General features: G+C 35.8%; 1 protein-coding gene across 1 annotated transcript in view; it reads left to right on the top strand.

The window, feature by feature from the left end:
* Positions 1-22,943, top strand: part of LOC100803439 (disease resistance protein RPV1) — a 32,443-nt gene that overhangs the window by 3,888 nt on the left and 5,612 nt on the right. The window contains 2 exon segments of the mRNA XM_026127989.2: positions 20,678-21,780; positions 22,442-22,719. Coding sequence (XP_025983774.2) covers positions 20,678-21,780; positions 22,442-22,719 — 1,381 coding nt within the window.

Below are 22,943 nucleotides of genomic sequence, written 5' to 3'. Positions count from 1 at the left end.
TAATTATGGAAATTTAGTGTTTATAAAACAATATAAAAAAATTTTAGGTTAAATAAATATTTCCTATTATTGAACTAAAGTAAGGTTGCCAAAGGTAATAACATCTGATTCTAAAAGAGCCAAAATCTGGTGAGGAGTGTCCTTGAGCCAGTACGTTTCAACAAAATTAAAAGCTAACATAGCTAATTTATCAGCCACTAAATTCCCTTTCCTCTTTGTGAAACTAAAGGAATATTTCTCCCTCTGTTCGTAAGAGCTTCACAATCCTTTAGAATTTTTGCCTGGTAAGACAAATCTGTAGAATAAAGAAAAAGTAGAGATATGAAGAGTGGATAATTTTATTCCGAATAATATGAGGCCTTTTATAGGCAAACATTATATCAAATTATTATAAAAGAGAGAAACCCAATAGTTGTAACATATATTCTAATAATAAATATGATTATTAGCCATTAAAAGAGCGATTACAAAGGTTATAGAATATAAAAAGCCAACAAACCCTCCCTTAAACTGAAAGTTTGCAAACTATCAGTTTAATGAGATTCATTAAGCATGCAAACTCCAAGCAAATTCCTTAGCTTCTGAAATGCAGACAACTTCAATGGTTTGGTCATGATGTCATCAATTTGCTCTTCACTCTTGCAGTAGATAAGATCAATAATTCCTTCATTTGATAGGTCCCTTAAAAAATGAAATCTCACATCTATGTGCTTGCTTCTTCCATGCATAATAGGATTCTTTGACAACTTTATGGTGGAACTATTATCACAATAGATGAGAGTTGGACCTTGTTGCTTGAAGTGAACTTCTTCAAGAATATTCCTTAGCCAAATTTCTTGGCAAGCACATGTTGAAGCTGCTACAAATTCTGCTTTTGTTATGGATAAAGTGATAATAGGCTGCTTCCGTGATGACCAACAGATCGTTGTTGACCCCATCATAAAAACATAGCCAAAAGTACGTTTTCTATCATCTGAATCTCCAGCATAATCACTATCAGTGAATCCCAATAGATTAAACTTTTCACCTCTTCTATAAAACAATTCAAATTCTCTTGTTCCTTGCAAGTAGCGAAGGATTCTTTTAGCAACAAGAAAATGCATTTTTGTAGGATTCTCCATGTACCTGCTAATCAAATTTACAAAATACTTTATATCAGGCCTAGTTGCAGTTAGATACATTAAGCTTTCCACAATCTATTTATAAAGTGTATTGTTTATTTTCTTCCCTTTAGGATCTTTGTGCAACTTCAAACCACACTCAACTAGAGTGTTTACAGAATTGCAATCATGCATATGAAATTTGTCCAAAATATCTCTCACATATTTCTTTTGAGAAAGAAAAATTACAATATCTGATTGCACTATTTCTATACCCAGAAAGTAATGCATCATGCCAAGATCAGTCATTTCAAGCTCATTCATCATAGACTTCTTGAATTCATCAAACATAAGAGAAAAATTTCCAGTAAATATAAGATCATCAACATATAAGCATACTATGAGCATTTTTCCTTTTTCATCAAATTTAATAAACAATGAATGCTCATAGGGGCATTTTGTAAAACCAGCTTTTATGAAATAAGACTCAATGCGACTACAGCAAGATCGAGGGGCTTGTTTTAGTCCATAAAGAGCCTTTTTTAATCTGTAAACTTTGTGCTCATTTCCAATTTTCACATAACCAGGTGGTTGATCAATAAATACCTGTTCCTCTAAATAACCATGTAAGAATGCTGACTTTACATCTAGTTGAAATATAGGCCATGCATTTTGTGCTGCTAGTGCAACTACTAACCGGATTGTATCATGTCTTCCAACTGGTGAAAACACTTTTGTGTAATCAACCCCATACTGTTGCTTGTAACCCTTGGCCACCAAGCATGCCTCATATTTATCCACTTCACCATTTTCTTTCAGTTTTGTTTTGAAAACCCATTTCACTCCTATGGCATTATGTCCATTCGAAGATCACACAACTCTCAAGTATTATTTCTTTCAATGGAATCAATTTCATCATCCATCGTTTTTCTCCATTTTTCTTCTTTGACAACACTTTCAAAGGTTGTAGGGTCACAATCTGAAAACAAAGCAAAATGAGTAATTGGGTCTTCAATTTCTGTTACTTCATAATCAGACATCCATGCAGGCCTTCTTCTTGCTCATTGAGGTCTTTCATCTTCAACTGTGATTGCTGGAATATGTTGTTCTTCTAGCTCCCTTGTCTGCAACTCTTCATCTTCATTATCTTCATCAAAGTTTGCAAGAATTTGCTTTGTTTCATCTACGTTATTTTCAAAAGCTTTCTTCATCAAAAACAACATCACGACTAATAATGTTCTTTTTAGTGGTAGGATTATACAATTTATACGCTTTTGACTGATCACTAACACCAAGAAAGGTACATTTTTCACCTTTATCATCAAGGTTTTATCTTTTCTTATCTAGATTATGGGCATAAGCAATGCATCCAAATATCCTTAAGTGGTCCGCTGTTGGTTTTCTTTCGCTCCATGCCTCCTCTGGTGTCATATTTTTCCAGAAAATGTAGGACTTCTATTTAGAATGTGTACACTCCAATTAACAGCTTTAGGCCAAAATTATTTTGAAATGTCACTCTTAGTTAAGAGGCACCGTACCATGTTGAGAATGGTTCTATTTTTCATCTCTGAGACACCATTTTGTTGTGGTGTATATGTTGTTGTCAACTCCTTCCGAATAACATGATTTACACAGAAAGTAGAAAATTCATTTGAGCAATACTCTCCACCATGCTCTGTTTGAAGAGACTTAATAGTCTTTTCGGATTCTGTTTCAACTCGAGCTTTAAAGCTTTTAAATGAAGAGAGAGCTTCAGATTTTTCCTGCAAAAAATAGATCCAGTTTTTCTAGAAAAATCATCTGTGAAAGTAATGAAGTATTTTTTACCTCCATTGGAAGAATGATTTATTGGACCACATATATATTAAAAATCAACATAGTCACTTATTAGGAAAATAACTTTAATTCTGATAAGAGAACAACTCAAAATACTCAAAGAACTGTATTTAAGTTTTGTCCTTTTCAAATATGGTAAGATGCTTCAATTAGATACACGACTTAATTGACATTTGTTAAATAAGCTCTTGTCAAACACAAGAACCGACTTGATTAAGCTTTGCATATATGGGTTCAAACGAGGCCTATGCATATATGTTCGTGCAACAAGAGTTTGATGTTATATTAAAATGCTTTGCAAAGGTTGACATAGCTGGGAAAGTTACTACAAAAGGTAAATTTTGTGAAATAGCATATCCTAACATGACTTCCATGTGTTCACCATTTAATAAGGTAAAAAAATATGGGATCACAAAAAGGACAAGTAAGTAAATTGGAAAGGTCAACTAATTGTGATCCTTCATACTTTGAACATGTTGATGTATTACATTCTATGAATATGAATGACAACTCATTGAGTTGGAAGCCATCCAAGGCATCGGGTCAAAAAGTTAATTTGACAAAGATTCACAAAAGAAATATTTCCACGTTAGATCAATTTCATGTGAACCTTCACCCATATATTTTGGACATTGTTGATGTTAAGGCCGATGACCATTGTGGATATCTTCTAGTTGCACTCTTACTTGATAAAGGTGAAGACGCTTGGCATATAGTGCGTAATAATTGCTTAAGAAACTTGGTCAGTGGTGGGATGAGTATGTCATTATATTTGGTAGTTATGAGTGTTACGATGTCAAAGAGATCTTTACTAGTTGACAAACTTTCTACGGTAAAGTCTATAATTTCATGTTGTTATTTGCATGCGTTAATTTTTTTGTAAATATGCAAACAAAAATGATATTAAGCACACAAATTTATTTACAAGAACAAAACAGCTAACAAAAATGAAAAGTTAATAGTAGTAAAATATAATTACACCAAATAACTAGGAAAGCATAAAAGTGAAATTTCTATGTTTCCACAAATATCGAGTGGTGAAAGCCAAAATTGAAGTGAAACTTTTTCTTATAAATTAATTGAGTGTTTCTAACTATATCTTTTGAAGAATTACCATTTTTATTTAAGTTTTCCTACCTTTAAACTTGTACTTGTAATTGAAGTTGTCACAATACTAACTATCTATACAATGAAAATGAAGCATGTCTCGTCACTTCCATTCTAAGAAGCTATAAGTTTTTAAACTTACTTTTCTAGGTCTCCTAGTGAAAGCCCACATTGAACTTGGCCCTCTTTTGGCCAAAATCTCACCAATATTAGGCAGCTGTGTTTGGACGGTGTAAGTATATATATTAGTTCTAGAAGATGAATGATGCAGTGTACTGATGCCACTGCGTGACCTGCAAGAACTGAGCATGCCATGGCGCGGTCTGTCAAGACCCCTAAATCCTTCCCTGACAAGACTTGAGAATCTATCAGTCATTGTTCTTGATGGAAACAAATATTATTATCCCCAGAGCCAGAAACATTTTTCCATTTCAAAAATATCACCATCCTAAGTCTTAATAATTGTGTGTCGACTGGAACATTTTCACATAAGGGTGTGTTTGGTTTGCATTTTCATTTTCTGTTTTCAGTTCCTGTTTTCATTTTCTGAAAACTGTTTTCATTTTCAAAAGATTTGAATTCTGAAAACATGTTTGGTTTGATTTCTTGTTTTCTGTTTTCATGAAATAAAAATACTGAAAATTTATGATATATTGACTTATTGTCTTTTTGTATTTTTAGATTTGCTTAAAACTACATTCATTGTCACCGCAATTTCATTTTAAACAAAATGAGGTTTCTGTTCTCAACTGAAAATACTGAAAACGAAAATTTATTGTTTTCATTTTCTAGTTGTTTCCTGTTTTCATTTTCACTGAAAATGTTTTCAGAAATCAAACCAAACACATTTTCATCACCATTTTCTGTTTTCAGTGAAAATGAAAACAGAAAACAACCAAACCAAACACCCCCTAAGATCTTCAACATTGGAACATTGTCGGTTATTGACACATCTTGGAGCAACAATCTCCATGGTTTCTTGCCTAAATTTCCATCCAGCAGATCTCTCTATAGCTTAAGTGTAAGTAACACAAACTTGTCTGGAGAAATTCCATCCTTTATTGGTAACATGAGGAAATTATATGAATTGAATCTTTCTAAATGTGGATTTAGCGAAACAATTTTCAGTTCACTGTCAAACCTAACAAAACTTGTCCAAATTGACGTGAGTTATAACTTTTTTTTACTAGGAGGATTCCTTCATCCCTTTCTACACTCCCAACACTGCAAGCAATTCAACTTTTAGAAAATGAGTTTAGTTAATTGGATGAAATGGTGAATTTGACATCGTCTAGACTAGAGAGCCTTGATAAAAGTAACAATAATCTATCTGGGAGGATTCCTAGATTCCTTTTTACTATCCGATCAATTCAGCTTTTCAAAAATCAGTTTAGTAAACTAGACAAAATCATAAATGTGTCTTGATTATACAGCCTCGATTTAAGTAGCAATGATTTATTCGGGCCTTTTTCAACATCTATCCTCCAACTCAGTACACTTTTTGTCCTCCATTTTTCTTCAAACCAGTTTAATGGGTCAGTACAACTGAATAAGCTTCTTGAGCTTAAAAGTTTAACTGAGCTTGACCTTTCCTGCAACTTGAAAACCTTTCTTGGTTTCTTGAGAAACTTGTATGCAATAGTTGTTTTAGATCTTTCAGCTAACAAGGTTCAAGGAACGGTGCCCCATTGGATTTGGCTACTACATAATCTTCAAGCCCTTAATATTTCCCATAATCCGTTCATTGATTTTGCAAAATCTTTCTTTCATTTTATTAACCCTTGACCTTCACAACAACAAACTTCAAAAGCAATTACCTATTTTTCCTGAACAAGAAAATTATTTGGATTTCTCAAGCATCAAATTTAGCTCTTTTATCACACAAGATATTGGTAATTACCTGTCTCTGACATCTTTTCTCTCTGTTTCAAACAATACTTTGGATGGCAGCATCCCCAATTCCATCTACATTGCTTCATCTCTCCAAGTGTTTGATCTTTCCTTGAATAACATTTATGGAACAATAATCTCATGTTTAATGAGGATGAGTGGCACACTTAAAGTATTAAACTTGAAGAACAACAATCTCACAGGCCATATTCCTGATGCAATACCAGCTTCGTGTAGTTTATGGATTTTAAATCTTCATGGAAATCTATTAGTTGGGCCAATTCCAAATTCTCTTTCGTGTTGCTTGAAGTTAAAGGTATTGGACCTTGGAATAAATCAAATTATTGGTGGCTTTCCATGCTTTTTGAAGAAAATATCCACACTTCGTATCCTAGTTTTGTGGAAAAACAAATTTCAAGGCTCCCTAAGATGTTTGAAAACCAATAAGGGAAATGCTTCAAACTGTGGACATCGCTTTTAATAATTTTAGCAGTAAACTACCAGGAAAATATTTCACAACCTAGGAAATATATATAAAGTATGCTGAACAAGAAACTGAATCAAAGTTTATAGAGAAGGGGTTTCATGCACAAATGGGTAATGTATATTATCAAGACAGAGTGACAGTTATCAACAAAGGCTTACTGTTGGGATTTTGTGACTCCAACAACATGTGGTTGAACGAGTCAAATCAGTTAAATAAAGACATGTTCCTATGCTATTTCTTAGGAGGATTTTATGCATGGTTTAGTTAATTAGCTTAGCAGATATCTCTCAAGTTTGTTTACATTTCTATTTTTAATTTGTAGTATAAATATTTGTTGTTTATGTGCTCAATTAAATTATCAATTCCCCTTTCATCCTCTTGTCTCTTATACTTTAAATCCTACAAATTGGTATCTAGAGCAATAAGGTATCTTACGGGGGATCTGTGATATAACCCACAAACACCTACAACCACCAAATAGCCACCACACATAAGATGGAATCTGAAACCTCCTTTACTACCATTTCTGTACCCGTATTTGATGGACTAAACTATCAAATGTGGGCTGTCAAAATGGAAGCATATCTTGATGCTAACGATCTATGGGAAGCAGTAGAAGAGGACTATGAAGTTCCTCCTTTGCCAAATAATCCCATTGTTGCCCAAATGAAAAGTCACAAAGAAAGGAGGCTTCGAAAGTCCAAAGCCAAATCAATTTTGTTCACAGTTGTATCTCCAGTCATTTTCAACAGAATAATGACGATGAAAACGACACACAAAATCTGGAATTTTTTGAAGGAAGAGTATGAAGGCATGTGGAGAAAATCTGCAAGTCATCACAAAAACAAGAGAATGTACAAGCTGTTGTTGAAGAGGTGGATGAAGAAGAACTTTTTGTTGTTTCTTGCTTTGCTACTGCAAGATCAACAGAAAGTTGGCTAATTGATAGTGGTTGCACGAACCACATGAATTACGATAAAGAATTATTCAAAGATCTTGATGCAACCTACAACACAAATGTCAGAATTGGAAACGAAGAAAAAATAGCAGTGAAGGGCAAAGGAACCATCGTGATAGAAGGTTGCACAAGTCTGAAATTAATTCCTGATGTTCTATACGTGCCTGAAATTAACCAAAACTTGTTGAGTGTCAGCCAACTTCTAAAGAAAGGCTATAAAGTTCTATTTGAAGATAAAAGTTGCATGATTAAAGATTCAGATAATAAAGAATTATTCAGAGTTCAAATGAAAGGCAAAAGCTTTGCCTTGTATTTGATTGATGAAGAGCAGCTTGCTGAGCACAAGGTTGAAGACAACACACTGGTTTGGCATAAAAGGATGGGTCATTTTCATCATGGCGCTTTGCTCTATTTGAGGAAGAATGACCTTGTACAAGGGCTGCTTGAATTAGAAGAGAAATCACCTGTATGTGTTGCTTGTCAATATGGAAAACAAACGAGGTTGCCTTTTCCAAAAGGCAAATCTTGGAGAGCAACAAGCAAGCTACAGTTAGTACATACGGATGTCGGAGGACCTCAGAAAACCCCATCTCTGAATGGTAGTAAGTACTATATTGCTTTTATTGATTATTTTTCAAGAATGTGTTGGATTTATTTCATGAAAAACAAAAATGAGGTTGCCAGCATATTTTACAAGTTTAAAGCATGGGTTGAAAATCAAAGTGAAAGAAAAATGCAGATATTAAGATCTGATAATGGTACAAAATATACGTCTGATAAGTTCAGCAAGTTTTGTGAAGATGCAGGGATAGAACATCAATTGACAGCACCGTATACCCCACAGCAAAATGGGGTTGTGGAGCGCAAAAACAGAACGATCTTGGAAATGGCGAGATGTTTACTTCATGACAAAGATCTTCCAAAAAAATTCTGGGCAGAGGCTGCAAGCACTTCTATTTTTTGCTGAATAGATTGCCAACAAAAGCTCTTTCAAAATCGACCCCATTTGAGGCTTGGTATGGTTTCAAACAAAAATTGATGAACTTGAAAGTCTTTGGCTTCTTGTGTTTCTCTTATATTCCACAGGTTAAAAGAGACAAACTTGACAAAAAGGCGGAAGCGGGAATCTTTGTATGCTATAACTCAACATCAAAAGCCTATAGAATATTCTTGCCACAAAGTAATAAAGTTATTGTTAGTAGAGATGTGCTATTCTTTGAAGAAGAAAAATGGAGCAAGGAAAATGAGAAGCTTCAAGTTCAGGAGGAGAGCGAAGAAGATGTGGATGACCAGCCAGTTAGAGGAACTAGATCTCTCTCTGATATTTATCAAAGATGTAATGTTGCTGTAATGGAGCCTGTAGACTACAATGAAGCTGCAACTGATTCGAAGTGGGTAAATGCAATGAAGGAGGAGCTTGATATGATTGAAAAACATCAAACATGGGAGCTCACGGAGAAACCTAAAGATAAAAATGACATTGGAGTGAAATGGGTTTATAGAACCAAGCTTAATGCTGATGGTTTTGTAAACAAACATAAGGCGAGGCTTGTTGTGAAGGGATATGCGCAGATGTTCGAGGTAGACTTCTCAGAAACTTTTTCTCCGATTGCCAGGTTGGATACCATAAGGTTGTTGTTAGCTCTTGCTGCACAAAAAGGTTGGATTATACATCGCATGGATGTTAAATCAGCCTTTTTGAATGGGCACTTGGAAGAAGAAATTTTTGTAGAGCAGCCTGAAGGATTTGTAGTTCATGGATAGGAGGAGAAAGTCTATTGGCTGAAAAAAGCCTTGTATGGCTTAAAGCAGGCCCCAAGGTCTTGGTACAGCAAAATTGATGCACATTTGATATGCTTAGGCTTTGAAAAAAAGTCTAAGTGAGTTTACCTTGTATGTCAAGAAGACGGATGTTGGAATAGTCATTGTTTCCTTGTATGTCGATGACTTACTTATGACAGGAAGTTCAAAGGAGCTAATTGAAGAGTTTAAAGGAGGAATGAAAGAAGCCTTTGAAATGACTGATCTTGGAAAAATGTCATTTTTCCTTGGTATGCAGGTGCAACAAGATAGAGGTGAAGTCTTTGTAACTCAAGAAAAATATGCAAAGGAAATTCTTAGAAAGTTCAAGATGGAGGAATGCAAGCCAATTGCAACGCCAATGAATCAAAAGGAGAAATTCAGCAATGAAGATGGAGCTGAAAAAGTTGATGAAAAACTGTACAAAAGTTTAATAGGATGTCTGATGTATTTGATTGCAACCAGGCCAGACATTACCTATGTAGTAAGCTTGTTGTCACGATATATGCATTGCGCTAGTGAGATTCATTTTAAGGCAGCTAAAAGAATCCTGAGATATATCAAGGGTACTATTGGTTATGGAGTGAAGTTTCAGCCAGTAAAAGATTTCAGTCTTTATGGATATTCAGATAGTGATTGGGCTGGGAGTAATGATGACATGAAAAGCACTTCAGGCTATTGTTTCACATTTGGTTCTGGAGTTTTTTCATGGCATTCAAAGAAGTAAGATGTCATAGCACAATCTAGCGCTGAAGCCGAATACGTAGCAGCTGTTGCAGCTGCAAATCAAGCAATTTGGCTTAGAAAACTTATGGTTGATCTACACATGGACCAAAGGAGAGTACACAGGTTCTTGTTGATAATCAAGCTACAATTTCAATTTCTAAGAACCCTGTGTTTCATGGGAAAACAAAACATTTTAAGATAAAGTTGTATTTCCTAAGGGAGGTGCAAAAGCAAGGTGACGTGCAGCTGCTGTATTGCAAAACTGAAAATCAACTTGCTGATTTTTTAACAAAATCACTTCCTCAAGCAAGATTTGAGTATCTTCGACAAAAACTTGGTGTATGCTGCCATTGAGTCAAAGAGGAGATTGTTGGGATTTTGTGACTCCAACAGCATGTGGTTGAAGGAGTCAAATCAGTTAAATAAAGACATGTTCCTATGCTATTTGCTGTTTATGCTCAATAAAATTATCAGTTCCCCTTTCATCCTCTTGTCTCTTATACTTTAAATCCTACACTTACAGATGGAGTTGGTTAAAAATTTTACAATCTTCACATCTATTGATTTCTCATCCAACCATTTTGAAGGACCTATACCAAAGGAGCATATGGATTTCAAAGAAATCTATATCTTATTGTCAAAAACTGCTTTGTCTAGTGAAATCCCATCATCCATAGGTAACTTGAGACGACTGGAGTCTTTGGACCTTTCACAAAACTCGTAAGGTGGAGAAATTCCCATGCAACTTGCAAGTTTGTCATTTTCTTTTCATATTTAAATCTCTCATTCAAACATTTGGTGGGAAGGATCCCAATTGGTACCCAAATTCAGTCATTTCCAGCTCTTCCTTTGAAGGAAATGATAGGCTATACGGTTTTCCATTGACTGAAAATCCAGAAGATAAAAAGCCAGCAACGCTAACAAAGCTAGAATGTGAAGACTAACTTGGAAAATTTACTGGAACTTCGTTAGTGTGGAATTGGGAATGATTTTGGGCCATTGAATTTTTTTTTCGCTCTTGATTTGGAAGCGGTGAAGGGTATGGTATTGGCAACTTATTAACAAGATTCTTTGTTGGATCTTTCCTCCGATGCATCTAGAATATGTAACCAAGAGAGGACAAACCTACGCAAATTTAAGGTGGCAAGTGTTAGTGATTAACAATGAATGTGCAAGTGAAATCATGACACAATAAATATCCCCTTTTTCAATTTTTTAAAAATTCATGTTTTAATGCTAACAAAAAAAGAAAGAAGAAGTACCATATGAGATGAGGAGAGAGGGAGGAGAAAAAAAATGAGTGAATATTTAATTACTTAATCATAATTAATTTAATAAATACTTAAAAATAAGTCCATGTAGGACCTACTAAAAATTATTTAAGATCCAAAAATGAATCTACCACTAAGAACAACTTTAGTGACAAATCCCAAATTAGAATCTTAGACACTAAAGACCCTTATTCAAGATTTGGAACTAAAGTTATTTTGAAGGAAAAAATGATATAGATCTTTAATTGTACATGATCCTGTATGATCCGTAGGAAAATGTATTTAAGCTTATTTGTTATTGTCAAGCGGAATTTGAAATCCCAGAGGCTTCTGACAGTAGGACGAAAAAGAAGTTGCTTCAGACTGTAGGTGAGAGATGGAGGCAATTTAAATCATACCTCATGAGGAAATAGGCCCTTGCAGCCAATCAAGACGGTGTGAATGACACTGTTTATGAGAAATACGACATAAGCAAGGAAAAATGGCCCCAGTTTTGCCAGACTCGTAGAGACCTTTCTTGGGAGGTATGTTCCTTGCCATTTAAGTTGTTTTTCAAAAAACATTAACTTGTTATACTTCATTCTAGCAATTTGAAAGATTACTGTTTTATTTTTGTAGGATGTGCGTAAAAAGGCACAGGCCATCCAGAAACAGAACACTACCCCCCACGTTTTGTCTCGTGGGGGTTATGAATATTTGGAGCAGAAGCTTCTGACTGAGAAGACCAAAAAGAAGCTGGAGGAAGCTGCACAGTCAGGAAGCGTTGATGGCGTCATCGACCCTCCATCCCTAGTCAGACGCCACGTGAAGTGGAAGATGGCCCGCACGAAGAAATCGGGGGAGATGACAACTAAGGTCGCAAAGGAAATCGCTGAGAAGGTCGTAAGTCATTTTCAACTAACCATTAGAATTATATTTCAATATTTTGTGAATGCCATGTACAACTGTGTGTTTTCTGTGCAGGATTCCTTTGAGGAGCAGGCGACACAAGGATCCTTCGTTCCCCATGGACGTCAGGATGTTCTCACTACTGCTATTGGACGTCCAGAGCACCCTCGACGTGTCCGTGTTGTTGGAGTCGATGTCACCATCAAGCAATACTTTGGATCGGCTCCACGAATGTCCCGCAGCTCTTCCTCCCTGCCTCCTAAAGAATTGCAGCAGCTGACCCTGCAAATCAGGGACCAACTAGAGGAGTCCATCACAGAAAAAGTGACGCGACAACTCATGGCATCGTTCAGCCAGATGCAGTCCCAGATGCAATCTCAGGGACTTGCACTGCCTCCTGAGCCTCTGGTTGGTCCCTTAGGTCCTCGAGTAAGCACAAAGGGGAGTTGTGTTGATCCCTCAGGAAATGATCCCGAGACGGGTGACTCAGATAGGTGCGGCTTGTACATCGAAGCAGATTCTGCCCGCCTGGTTGCCCTGGGAGAGTTTATAAGGGATCCACTGTTGTTCATAACACTCCTTTGTTGCCTGGCCAAGTAAAGGTGGGTGTGGAGGAGGTTACAGATGTAGATGCTCCAGTTCCTGTACCCACTGATGAGGTTTCCTTAGTGGGGCAGGCAATTCACACCTTCCTTGCTTGGCCGACACATCTGGTCAAGTCTTTATCAAAGTACGTACTTTTCTCTTACTATATGTTTCTTCTTTTTGAATTAATTCATTCAGCGTGCCTCAAATTAAGCCATTTAACTTTGTTTCATGAACAGGCAGCTGTGTCTCCGGCAAAACCACCTCAAAAGCCGGATCCGTAGGTCGATGATCCGCTTTATCTGATGACATTGAGCATCCCAGAGCTTTTCTTGAGGCCTTACCAGGTTACATGGGATGCCACCATGTTTGGGGTCTTTAATCCAGACTTCCCACTCTACATAAAGCACGAAGACCTCTCCGAAATTGCACACGGTGGTCAATGTCTCAACATATCAGTGTTACAGTTGTGGATTCTGTAAGTCATTTTAGATTACTTTTAATTACCTAAGTTATTTCTTTCAACTCATAAATATTTAACTTTGACTTAACATAAACAGGCATCTGACCGAAACAAGTATGTGAGCGGGGAATTCTGATATCTATGGATTCCTCGAGCCACAGTCCATTCAGAGGTATGGGCAATCGCAGTTTGAGACTAAAAGTTACATAAAGAGTTGGATGCAGAGTTCAAAACGCAATGTTTTTCTTGAAGCCTACCTGAATGAGTAAGTCACACAAAATAACTGAATTTAATTAATGTTTACTAATATACTAACCCATATTCATTCCCACTGCAACAGACACTGGTAGATGGTGGTCATTGTGCCCAACGAACACCTAGTTGTCTGGTTTTGTTCATTGCATAACAGGCCAGACAACTAGCTTAAGGGGATAATTAACAGGTCAGTATTCTTTTCAATGCATTTGCATTCAAATACCTCAACAACACCACTTTTTAATTGTTACTCGCATGGAATAGTGCTTTAAAAGGTCTTGATGATGCTCCACAACCTAAATCAAAGGCTCCTGCTAGGTGGATTGTCGTCAAGGTACGTCATTTACATAAAACTTCCACTTATATATATATTCCTTATGTTTCTGTACACTAATTGTTTAATTTATATCCAAATTTCATTATGTATTTAGTGTAATAGACAAAAAGGAAGTACTAAGTGCGGCTACTATGTCATGCATTGGATGTCCACCATCATTTTAGGAAGTTTTAGGAATAACTGGGAAGCAGTACGTTTATTTCAAACAAATTCGATTTTTTTATAATTTGTATTACATTATTAATTTATTATCATTTATTTCATCATGCAGTATTTTAACGATCCTAGACCATTGGAGCCAGGGAGATTAAAGGCGTTGCGGATCCAGTGGCCATAGTATTATCTCCGAGTTAGAGATCAGACCTAGGATTCAGGGACATTAAGTTTAGCTTAGTTTACTTTGGTTGAACATTTTTGACATTTCCTATGTAATTTGAACATTGAATTCATTTGTTGATCGTTGTTTATGATAAATCAATTATTCAATGTTTATTATGATTAAAATGACTTCAAAGCAAAATAAAATGTTTATTTGCTGTGAATTGGGTTTGAAATTGCATTTTACAGGTACAATTTTTGGTTTATTGTATAAACAAAAATTTTATATAAAAAAAACTTGAAAACAATATCGGTTATTAACAAAAACCGATGTTAATATAGTAAACAACATCGGTTATTTGCAAAAACCGATGTCAACATGCACCTTAACATCGATTATGTAAATAACTGATGTTAATATACAAACGTTAACATTGGTTATTTATAAATAATCGATGTTATCGTTTTTATGTTAACATCGGTTTTTCAAAACCGATGTTAACAATAACACATTCAACATCGGTACTTTCAACATCGGTTTTAAAACCGATGTAGAATGCCGTAAATAACCAATGTTGAAAGTGCATTTTGTAATAGTGTTAGCCATTAAAAGAGTGGTTACAAAGGTTATAGAATATAAAAAACCAACAAAGTCTTGTCTTCTATGATTCTTCCATGCCATTTGCAGAAGTTAACTATTAGTCTCAAATGTGGTGTTTGAAAAACACATGTGCCCCAGCGTCTTAATATCCCACTTGAATGTTATCACTACTTCAATAAGAGGATCGTAGCAATACGGAATAAAGAGGCAGGCTGAAGCCAAATGGTTACTAGCATTGTCCCTGAACACAGCTCCCAAACCTGTACTAACTCCTAATCTTATAGATGCATTAAAATTTACCTTGGTCTGATTTCCTGTGGTAGGATTCCAACTGATGTTCTGGTTTTGTTGCCTGCTATGCATCTATTTTTTATGTTATGCCAACGAGACCGTTATATCTATAACTTGCCTTGGCTACAATTCCTTCTATGAGAAAACCTAGAGGGTTCTTCTCTTCCACATTACCCAAATCAATTCTAAGACCCTTGCTGTGAAGTCTGGGTTGCTTAAAGCTATAATTTCACTCATCCAAGCCTCAAAATTTGAAATGGAAGAGCTTGGATATACCCCCACATTTGATGCAAACAATATTCTCTTGACACCCTCACAGCCAATCAAAGCATGAATCGTTGTTTCCTCCTTCTCTAAACACCATGAGAGGGATTTTTCACCTTTTGGTCGATCACCATTCAAAATATTCAGGGCCATGTTTGTGACGTCCTCTCTAATAATATATGCCAAAACTTCTGATAGAATAAAGCTAGATTGCCATCTTCCCCAGGAGCTTTGGTGGGGTGCATCTACTCTTGAAAACTCCACATCCACAAAGGATCACATCTCTCCATAATTTCTCCCCTCCACAAGGCTTGCAATTTCTGTCATGTCATGAGAGGTGGAGATGAGGTAAAAAGATCAGAGAAATACTTTGTTAATACCTCACCAATGTCCTCTACATTCCTATACACATTTCCATCATCATCTTGAATCTTCTTTATGGTATTGACTTGCTTTCGGTGGGATATTTTTCTATTAAAGAAAGTTGTGTTCCTATCCACATACATCAACCACTCCACCTTCAACCTCTGCCTCCAAAGGACCTCCTCAAGCCTTAAAAGCCCCTCCAACTCACCTTCAATCTCAACTTTTGTGTTTGTTAAGAAACTGACCCAAGGGCTGCGTTGAATCTTATACAGTTTCTTTCAAAACCTTTTGATTTTTTGAGACAAATTTCCAAACCTTTGTGACCCACACTCATCTAAATTTGCCCCTAGCTGGGTAATATTTTGTGTAACATCACTCCTTCTTCTCTAGATCCCATTTATTGCCTCCTCACCATCCTCCACATCATCAAGCCAAAATGCTTCAAACCTATATCAAATTTCGATTTTGATGCATGCAGAATAATAGGATTAAGGTTTGAGATGAAGCGTACTACCGACGATGCCCAACTATCCCTCTAGTTATCATTCCTAGAACGGTTAACCAAAATCCTATCAAGCTTTTCTTCTCTTAAATCATCCCCCTATCTCTGGTTTGTCCATGTAAAGTATTGGCCCTCCACTTGCAGCTCCACCAAACCACAATAATCCACCGTATCTTGAAATTGTTGAATACTTTGAATATTTGGAGCATTTCCCCCTTCTTCTCATCAACATGAAAGATTTGGTTCATATCCCCCACACATATCCAAGGGCTATCATCATGAGGTTTCTGAATCTTCATAATATCCCACATTTGATGCTTCTTGTTTTATTCTGGGAATCCATACAAAAACGTGGTTGTATAAGCTTCTGAATTGTCCTGGCCATTGACCCTAACTATGATATGATTAGGGGACCAGCATTTCAGCTCTACTTCAGTACCCTTCTACCACATGATGGCCAAACCTCTAGATCCATAATTCCTCACAATCAACACCATGGAAATTTTCCAACCTTGTCATACCCTTTAAAAAATGTATTCTGCAGTATTTTTTCCTTGTTTCCATCAAGAAAGCTATGGTGGAAACTTCAATGTATAAGAGCTTACGAAGAGCTCTCACTGCCCATGGGTTTCCAAGCCAATGGCAGTTCCAGCTTAAGGTCCTCAAGATTCTTGGCGGGGCTGGTCAGCAACGCCCACCATTTCCTTTTTTGATTGTTTGTAATAGACCCTTGGTCCCTCCTTGTCCCCCTCTTCATCAACCTATCATCAATGTGTCTCTTCTCTGTTGGATGCGATCCAGAGGTAACAACAGTCTCCCCTTCACGAGCCATCCTTTTCCACTTTGTTTTTTTTTTTTTGTGGTGGTTCAGATAACAGCAGTTGTGGCATGTCCACTGCTTCTCACTTCGCTATGACCTTCTTCATCCTTTTCCACTTCATGCTTTTCACGATATGTCTCTTCTACGTCCTCCTTGAATGCCTCGGGTTTGGTGCCCCTTGAAAATGTTGGTCCTCCTCTCCTAATGATAGATGACACTGGCTCAAAATTCTAGTTACATCTGCCACATTTATGCCTCCTCCTCACGTGCAGACCCACTTTCCTCCATCGCTTTTGCATCCTTCTCCACTATAGCCCCCCTTCTTTACCTTATTTTCATACACAATAACACGTTTTACCTTCCCAAATAGTTCTTCATATCAGACTCCTGCAGCCTCATTTTGATGTACATGAGACGCCCTCAGCCATGGTTCGTACGAAAGGTTATCGATATCAACGTCTTCATCATCCTCACATTCCTTCAGAAGATGATCCAGACATCTGCACATGTAGCAAACATTACCAAGCCTTTCATATTTGAAAATAATCTCCCTTGCCTCCTTAACTCCTATTTTCATCATCATTCCTCTTCGGAGTGGCTTAGTAATATCCATCAAAATCCTAACCCTCATGGACTTTCCCACTCGATATTCCTCCAACTGATCCCATTTGATAAAGGATCCCAAAGTGTTTCCAATAGATTATTCTATTTCTTTAGTACAGAACCCTAATGGGATTTCATAGACAGGCACCCAAAGTTGAGTTCATGATAGGTCTACTTAGTTAGGGTTTTGATTACGCATCAAATCATTTAGCACAATCAATTTTCTATCAAAATTTTGTGGGCAACCCTTTATCACTGCCTCTTTATCATTTACTGATAGAAACCTGAACGCTAAAAGGTTTCTCTCCAAATTCCTTATCTCCACCCCTTTTTTCGTCTTCAATGCTTGGGCAATGGTAGTTTTGAACTCCTTCATCACATTGGAAGATTCTTTCGTATGAATCTTTCCCACCAATCAAAAACCCTCATCTTTACTCCTTTCTCCCACTTTAGGTATTTTGACTATCCCCCCTCCTCCTCGAAATCAACATCTTTCATATTCTTCATTTTGTGAAATTCAAGTAGGCAGACCAGAGAAAAGACAAGAACAGTTGTCTTGAGATTTGAGAAAAACCTTACTGCTCACAACTAGAGAAACTCTAGCAAAGCCTTCAAAAGGAGATTAAAACACTATAAACATAAATTTCAAATTAACTAATATTTATAATTAATTAGATATCAATAATGATGGTTAACTGTATTTTTAGGAAATCATCAAGCAAATGTTGTTTAAAGTAGTACAACAACAAGAGCTTGTTGTTTATTGTACATATTTATTTTTTGTTTTCAAATAACAAACCAAATGTTTGATAAAAGTAATTTGGGATATTTTAAAAAATAATCTTGGTTTTAGTTTTTAAAATTGAAAGTGAACAATTTCTGATTTTTCTCTTTAGTTAATGACTCGTATTCTTGGTTTAAATACAATTTTGGTCCACCTATTTGTTTGAATATATAATTTTGGTCTATCTATTTTAAAATAAAGATATTTACTTCATCTATTTTAAGAAATCCTCAATGAAACCCTGGGCCTAATGTCTTCCTTTATGGTACCATAAAAATGTTTTAATTAGTTAAGGAGAATGAAATAAATGTAGGCAAAATTCAAAGATATACAGAAATTGTGGATTTTTTCTAAAATAATTGACCAAATGTTTTTATTTGAATATAGGAGGACCAAAATTGCAGGTAGACTAAAATTATATTTAAGCATTTCTTATTTTTGTTGCTTCATCTTCTTCCTCGCTCCGGTAACCGTAGAAGCAAGCTTCATGATGAATCAAGATTGATTCAAAGAGTTTTGATGATAACAAAGATGATGACAAAAAGCTCAAAAGTCAAGAACACTTCATGATAACAAAGATGATGATCTCAAGAATCAAAGAATGAGTTCAAGATTGAATCAAGAACACTTCAAGGTTCAAAAGGAAATTTGATTTCAAGAATCAAGAATCAAGTTTCAAGATTCAAGTTCCAAGAATCAAGATCAAGATTCAAGACTAAAGATTCAAGAATCAAGAGAAGACTCAATCAAGATAAGTATTAAAAAATTTTTTCAAAAACTGAGTAGCACATGAATTTTTCTCAAAAACCTTTTACCAAAGAGTTTTTACTCTCTGGTAATCGATTACCAGATTATTGTAATCGATTACCAGTAGCAAAATGGTTTTCAAAAAAGCCTTCAATTGAATTTACAACGTTCCAATTGATTTCAAAATGTTGTAATCAATTACAATGATTTGGTAATCGATTACCAGTGTGTTTGAACGTTGGAATTCAAATTTAATTGTGAAGAGTCACATCCTTTCACAAAAAAGCTTTATGTAATCGATTACATTGATTTGGTAATCGATTACCAGTGATAGTTTCTGAACAAAATCAAAAGATGTAACTCTTCCAATAGTTTTCAAGTTTTTCTAAAAGTTATAACTTTTCCAAATGGTTTTTAAGTTTTTCTAAAGGTTATAACTCTTCTAATGGTCTCTTGACTAGACTTGAAAAGTCTATAAAAGCAAGGCTTTGATTTGCATTTTAGACATTCATACATTCATTCTTTAGACAACAAACTTTTGCCAATTGATTTCTGAATCTCTTTGTACTTCTTCTTCTTCTTCTTTTATCAAAAGCCTTCAAAAGTTTTTTGGTTTTCCAAACCTTGAAAACTTGTGCTATTCATCTTTTTCATTCCCTTCTCCCTTTGCCAAAAAGAATTCGCCAAGGACTAACCGCCTGAATTCTTTTTGTGTCTCTCTTCTCCCTTTTCCAAAAGAACGAAGGACTAGCCGCCTGAATTCTTTTGTGTCTCTCTTCTCCCTTGTCAAAGAATTCAAAATGACACAGTTTGAGAATTCTTTTGATTCTTCCCTTTCCCATATACAAAAGATTTCAAAGGACTAACCGCATGAGAATTCTTTTGTATCCCCATTCACAAAGTTTCAAAGGTTTAACCGCCTAAGAACTTTGTCTTAACACATTGGAGGGTACATCCTTTGTGGTACAAGTAGATGGTACATCTACTTGGGTTGTTGACTGAGAACAAGAGAGGGTACATCTCTTGTGGATCAGTTCTAGTGGAGGGTACATCCACTAGATTGTTCAAGGAGCACAAGGGAGGGTACATCCCTTGTGGATCTTTGCTTGTAAAGGAATTTTACAAGGTTGAAAAGAAATCTCAAGGACCGCAGGTCGCTTGGGGACTGGATGTAGGCACGGGTTGTTGCCGAACCAGTACAAAAACTCTTGTGTGTTTGTCTCTTTCATCCCTACTCTTTTAATTTCCGCTGTGCACTTTAATTCCTGCTTTTACTTTTGGTTAAGTTTCTTTTCTATCCTTTATTTACTTAACAACATAGTAAAAGCCTTAGAAGAGCAAATTTTTAATTAGTAAAGGTTTAGGAATAATTAATTCAACCCCCCTTCTTAATTATTCTGAGGCCACTTGATCCAACAGTAACTTATTTTTTCCCATTCTAAGTCTTAGGTATTGACAAATGTTCGGCAAAAAAGTTTTCAAAACCAAAAAATAAAATTAGAATAAGACACACTCTAAGAACTATTACATAAATGTTAGTAAGTACCATGCAGTGGATGAACCTAATGGAGAACAACAGACGCTTGTACAATTATAACTTTTTACTCAAATTTCTCTTAAATTTTGATGCATATATGGACACACCTTTTCTTTGTTTTTATTATGTGTTTTATTATAGGAATGAAAGTGAGGCTATCAAAACTATTGTTGAAAATGTTATGCGTTTGTTAGACAAGACAGAGTTGTTCATTGCTGATAATCCAGTCGACGTAGAACCACGAGTCCAGGAAATGATTGAACTAATAGACCAAAAACAATCAAATGATGTTCTACTACTCGGGATGTGGGGGATGGGAGGCATCGGTAAAATGACTATTGAAAAAGCCATTTACAATAAGATTGGCCACAATTTTGAGGGAGAAAGCTTCCTCGCACATATTAGGGAAGTTTGGGAGCAAGATGCTGGTCAAGTATATCTACAAGAACAACTTCTATTTGATATCGAAAAAGAAACAAACACAAAGATACGTAATGTTGAATCAGGAAAAGTTATGTTAAAAGAACGACTTCGCCATAAAAGGGTACTTCTTATACTTGATGATGTAAATAAATTGCATCAATTGAATGTTTTGTGTGAAAGTCGTGAATGGTTTGGTTCAGGGAGTAGAATAATCATCACAACTAGAGATATGCATATACTTAGAGGGAGAAGAGTTGACAAAGTGTTCAGAATGATAGGAATGGATGAAGATGAATCTATTGAGCTTTTTAGTTGGCATGCATTTAAGCAAGCAAGTCCAAGAGAAAATTTTATTGGACTTTCTAGAAATATAGTTGCTTATTCTGCGGGATTGCCACTAGCTCTTGAAGTCCTTGGGTCCTATTTGTTTGATATGGAGGTTACAGAGTGGAAGAATGTATTGGAGAAACTCAAGAAAATTCCTAATGATGAAGTACAAGAGAAATTAAAAATAAGCTATGATGGTTTAACTGATGATACAGAGAAAGGAATATTCCTTGATATAGCTTGTTTCTTTATAGGAATGGACCGGAATGATGTTATACATATCTTAAATGGTTGTGGGCTTTGTGCAGAAAATGGAATACATGTCTTGGTAGAAAGAAGCCTTGTAACTGTAGATTATAAGAACAAGCTTAGAATGCATGATTTGCTGCGAGACATGGGAAGAGAAATCATTCGTTCAAAAACACCAATGGAGCTTGAGGAGCATAGTAGGTTATGGTTTCATGAAGATGCGCTTGATGTATTGATACAGAAACAGGGGCAGCAAAGACAATCAACAAGCAGACAGTGAACACAACAGCAAGAGTAGGGGTGCACAAGCCCAAAAGAAGGATCACCAAGCCTACATACCTCAGGGATTACCTCTGAAGAAAAGGACAAAGCCAACAATGCAATGCAATCTTGCTTGATTTGTAATGGTCCACCTCAGGGGGACAAGCATAACCAATTCTGATATGGAAATATTCCTAGGCAATCATATGCACAAATTCTGTTATTAGGAACCTTATATATATGCTATGTAATAACAAGCAAGATAATAAGAAGCATACAATTACCTCTCTTTTCTTGTGCTTTTCTCTCATCCTCAACCCCTTTTCTGGGAGGAGCTGGTCCCTCGAATCCAGTAAGCACTACGAGGCCTATCATGTATTATCAAAAGAAACTGTAAGACTTCCATCTATTATTTTTTTTATTTAAAATATCCAAAGCTAATGGATACAACTAACACATTTATGAGTCAGTTCTTAATATTCATTTGTGCGATTGATTGTCACAAGAATTTTGAAAATTGTTTTGGTTGTGAATTGGTTTTTGCTTCTTAGCTCCTAAAACAAATGACGGGTTTTCTCACAAGAGTTTTAACTACCATATATGTTTTTAGCTACGCATTTTTTACCCTTTTGTTTTTTCTATCATAGGGAACAAAAGCTATTGAGGGACTGGCTTTGAAGTTACCAATAAATAATACAAAATGTTTGAGCACTAAAGCTTTTAAGGAGATGAAAAAACTCAGGTTGCTTCAACTTGCTGGTGTACAACTGGTTGGAGATTTCAAGTATCTTTCCAAAGATCTTAGATGGCTTTGTTGGCATGGATTTCCTTTAGCTTGCATACCAACAAACCTTTATCAAGGAAGTCTAGTTTCCATTGAGCTAGAAAACAACAATGTTAATCTTTTGTGGAAAGAAGCCCAGGTATTAATTTAGTTTTTTGCAATTCATGAGCATATTTTTCTCTTCTTCTTTATGGATTTAATTTAAATTGTCTCAAATATTAATATTATTTCACTATATAGTACTTTTAGACAAATTTCATCTATGTTTTTCTCAGCCTCTCTTATATTGCAAGTACTTTATGTAAAAGTTTAAGTTTAAATAAAAGATTTAATTATCGAATAGCATGTTGCAGCAAAAATATA

Source organism: Glycine max, chromosome 3 (genome assembly GCF_000004515.6).
Source record: "Glycine max cultivar Williams 82 chromosome 3, Glycine_max_v4.0, whole genome shotgun sequence".
In the NCBI taxonomy this organism is placed as follows: Eukaryota; Viridiplantae; Streptophyta; class Magnoliopsida; order Fabales; family Fabaceae; genus Glycine; species Glycine max.
Note: the sequence above shows the minus strand (reverse complement) of the source record. Positions and strands in the feature narration are given on the sequence as shown.